Genomic DNA, 3,234 nt, shown 5'->3' with positions numbered 1-3,234 from the left:
GAGGCCACATCTGATTTCTATTTCAAGAAATAGATCCAGCAAAACCTTGAGTAATCATCAATAAAAAAATAAAGTACCTGCTGCCATTTAGTGACTGAGTCCTCATAGGCCCACACACAAGCTGCAGCCTATCTGAGGCTCTCCAGGCCTTGTTTGAGGGAAAGGTCAGCCTGGCCTGCTTTTCTAGCTGACATACCTCACAAACCTCCTCTTTTTCAACTGATTTGATGAAATTCTCAACCAGATCTTCTTTGGTTAGCTGGTCCATTGATCTGTAGTTGGCATGACCAAGCCTTTAATGCTAAAGCTTGGATTCATCAAATGAGGCTGTATAGGCTGAGTTTGAGCCATTTGTCCAGTCAACAAGAAAGCTTTTATCAGTCATAGTGACTGACATGAGCTTGGATCCATTTGGATCACTGATATGAAACTACTTGCCTTTGAACACTACAGAATAGCCTTTCTCTAGTAGCTGAGCTATACTGAGCAGGTTTCTATCAATCTCAAGGACCAATAGAACATTTGAGACCAACTTGTTACCTGTGGGAGTGCATATCAGTACATCTCCCTTGCCTTCTGCCTTAATGAAGTGATCATTTCCTACCTTCACCTTTGTTTTGAAGCTCCTATCAACTGATTTAAAGATTGAAGCATCTGGTGTCATGTGATTTGTGCAACCACTGCCTATAGGACATCCTTTTGTGACCTTTTCCTTAGCAGCTAAGCATGAAACTGTAAAAACTTACTCCTCATGGTCACTGCCCTTTTCTATTACTCTAGCTTCAGCCTTTGACTGTTGTGGTTGATTTTGCCTTGGTCTGCGTTTGCTTTTGCAAACCTTTTTAACATGGCCCATCTTTTTGCAGTATTGACATTGCACATCTGGTCTAAACCAGTAATTTGCCTCTGAATGACCAGGTCTTTTGCAATGCCTACAGGGTTGGTCCCTTCTTCTTGCAGCATCTGAATTAGGCTTGTCTCTCCAAGCCTTTTTGCCTTTATAGACAGAGGTGCTCGAAGCATGTTTGGTTTTTTCTTGGAAGGCACCTTCCTGGTGCTCCTCCAGTCTGCTGGCTCTCCTTTGCTCTTGTGCATAAAGAGCATTAATCAGCTCTATCAATGCAATGCTGGTGAGGTCCCTTGAGTCTTCGAGGGAAGATATTTTTCCCTCATACCTCTCAGGTAAGGTTGAGACCACCTTCTCCACTATTCTTACTTCACTGAATTACTCTCCAAGGAGCCTTATGCTATTCACCACAGCCATAATTCTATCTGAATACTGTTTGACAGTTTCTTCCTCCTTCATTTTCAAGTTCTCGAAATCCCTTCTCAAGTTCAATAGCTGTTGCTACCTTGTTCTTTCAGTTCCTTGAAACTCCTCTTTTAATCTGTCCCAGGCCTGTTTTGGTGTCTCACAGGACATGATCCTTGTAAAGATCATATCTGACACAGAGTTTTGAATGCAAGACATGGCCTTGTGCCTCTTGGTCCTTTCATCAGCATGCTGCCCAATCTGAGCCACGGTTGGATTGGCTCTAAGTGGTTCTTGTTCAACATCCGAGTTGACCACCTCCCATAGGTCGAATGCCTGGAGGTAGGTTTTTATTTTGACCACCCATATATGATAGCCCTCTTCATTGAAGACTGGTGGTACAGCTGGTGAGAAGCCTGATGAACCCATCATTTTAAACACTGAACTATAACAGGTCCACTGAGATTACAGCTTTAGATACCAATTGTTGGTGTTAAGAACAAAGAACAAGGAAGTCCACTGAGACTTGAGCAGCAAGGGTCGAGACTTGCAGAAGAAACAAACAGAATTCAAAATAGAAATTGAAAACAAAAGCAAAGAAAAATGAAGAATATATGGAACAAAAACTGATTGAATTCATTCAATTTGAATAATGGCATAAAGTCAATACATAAACCAAGCATTCAGCTTGTCAAAATCAGTATATAGTCACCTAATCAATACCTACTACAACTAATACATTGACACTTGAAAAAACAAAGCTTGTACGCATAAATAAAGCTGAGTTAACAGCTCAATCACTATCAAATTACATCAAGCATCAACCTAACATAGTTTAAAAAGAACTTGAATACATTTCATCAACCTATGGTTATTGTAGTGGCCCAATATTTTCCCGGTCCCGTTAAAATAATATAAAAACCAAATTAAAAAAAATAAAAGATAGTCCATTTACATAGTCCAATTAAAACCCAATACACTAGGCCTAAAAACCCACTAAACCCAATACAGCAGGCCCAAACCCTAGCCCAATTTAGAAGAATATCCCAGAAACTTAGGGTTTCTGAAACCCTTCAGCAGCCGCCTCTGTACGCCCCTCACACGCCGTGCGCCTCTGCTCTCGCCACATCCCCCACCTCCGTACACTGCCAGCTGACTTCGTACCTACAAATGGGACGAAAATAGCACAGAAGAAGAAATATATATTGTATTTTTATTTTTTATTTTGGCTAAGAAATGAAAAGAGGCCTTTGTAAGTTTTTTTTAGGGAGACGAACAATACAAAATCAGCAGAAAAAGATGTTGACACCATTCTTTTGATGAAAACGGGGTCGACTTGGGTTTTGAAAAATGAAACGGGAGTCGCCACCAATCCTTTTTTATGAGGTGTGATTGGATCACCTCGAAAAGGGGTTGTTTTTAATAAACGGTTTGATTTTATTAAAATAACAAGTTTGGTCCACGAAATTCAGAAAAACGGGTTCGGGAGTCGATTACGCACGAAGAAGGATTAGCACCCTCGATACGCCCAAAATTGGTACCTAGTTGATTACTTAATGTCTTAATGTTGAAAATTGAGAACTTTGAAGAATTTTAAAAATACAATCCCTGTATTAAAACGTTGAAAAAATTTCAGGAAAAGGGGGATATTTCATGTTATTTGAGAAAGAGAATCATATCTAGTAAGTTAGGACACAATGTCTCGAATTCCCGATACGCGAATGAAAAATGCTTATTTAAAAGATATTTAACTATCTTGGATTAAAAAAGGGATCACAACTAGTAAGTTAGGACACGATCCTTTTTTAATTCCCGATATCGTTTAAAACTTGAGTTTGAAAATATTCACGTGTTTAGATTTATTGTGAAAATTGAAACCCAGTAAGTTAGGGCACGACTTTTCAAATATCTAAACACGAGATTTAATTTATTTGAAATAGATTTTGATATATTGGGTAAAATGAAACACGATGCTAATATGT

At 39.1% G+C, this 3,234-nt stretch overlaps 1 protein-coding gene across 1 annotated transcript; it reads right to left on the bottom strand.

Annotated features, from left to right (window-relative positions):
* Positions 1-742: 742 nt before the first annotated feature.
* Positions 743-1,681, bottom strand: LOC105781336 (uncharacterized). Its single transcript, XM_012605880.1, has 2 exons — positions 1,353-1,681; positions 743-1,220 (listed from the first exon to the last, which is right to left on the bottom strand). Exons 1-2 carry the CDS (start codon positions 1,679-1,681, stop codon positions 743-745), a joined length of 807 nt encoding a protein of 268 aa, XP_012461334.1.
* Positions 1,682-3,234: the final 1,553 nt, after the last annotated feature.

Source organism: Gossypium raimondii, chromosome 13, assembly GCF_025698545.1.
Source record: "Gossypium raimondii isolate GPD5lz chromosome 13, ASM2569854v1, whole genome shotgun sequence".
NCBI classification, from domain to species: domain Eukaryota; kingdom Viridiplantae; phylum Streptophyta; class Magnoliopsida; order Malvales; family Malvaceae; genus Gossypium; species Gossypium raimondii.
The sequence above is the reverse complement of the archived record's forward strand: the minus strand, read 5'-3'. Positions and strand labels throughout refer to the sequence as shown.

Bases quoted from the DNA above. Each gene is read 5' to 3' on its own strand.
- LOC105781336 (XM_012605880.1), bottom strand. From the start codon at position 1,681: ATGGGTTCATCAGGCTTCTCACCAGCTGTACCACCAGTCTTCAATGAA. The intron at 1,221-1,352 runs GTAGCAACAGCT...AGAGTAATTCAG, and splicing joins CAAGGAACTGAAAGAACAAG to TGAAGTAAGAATAGTGGAGA.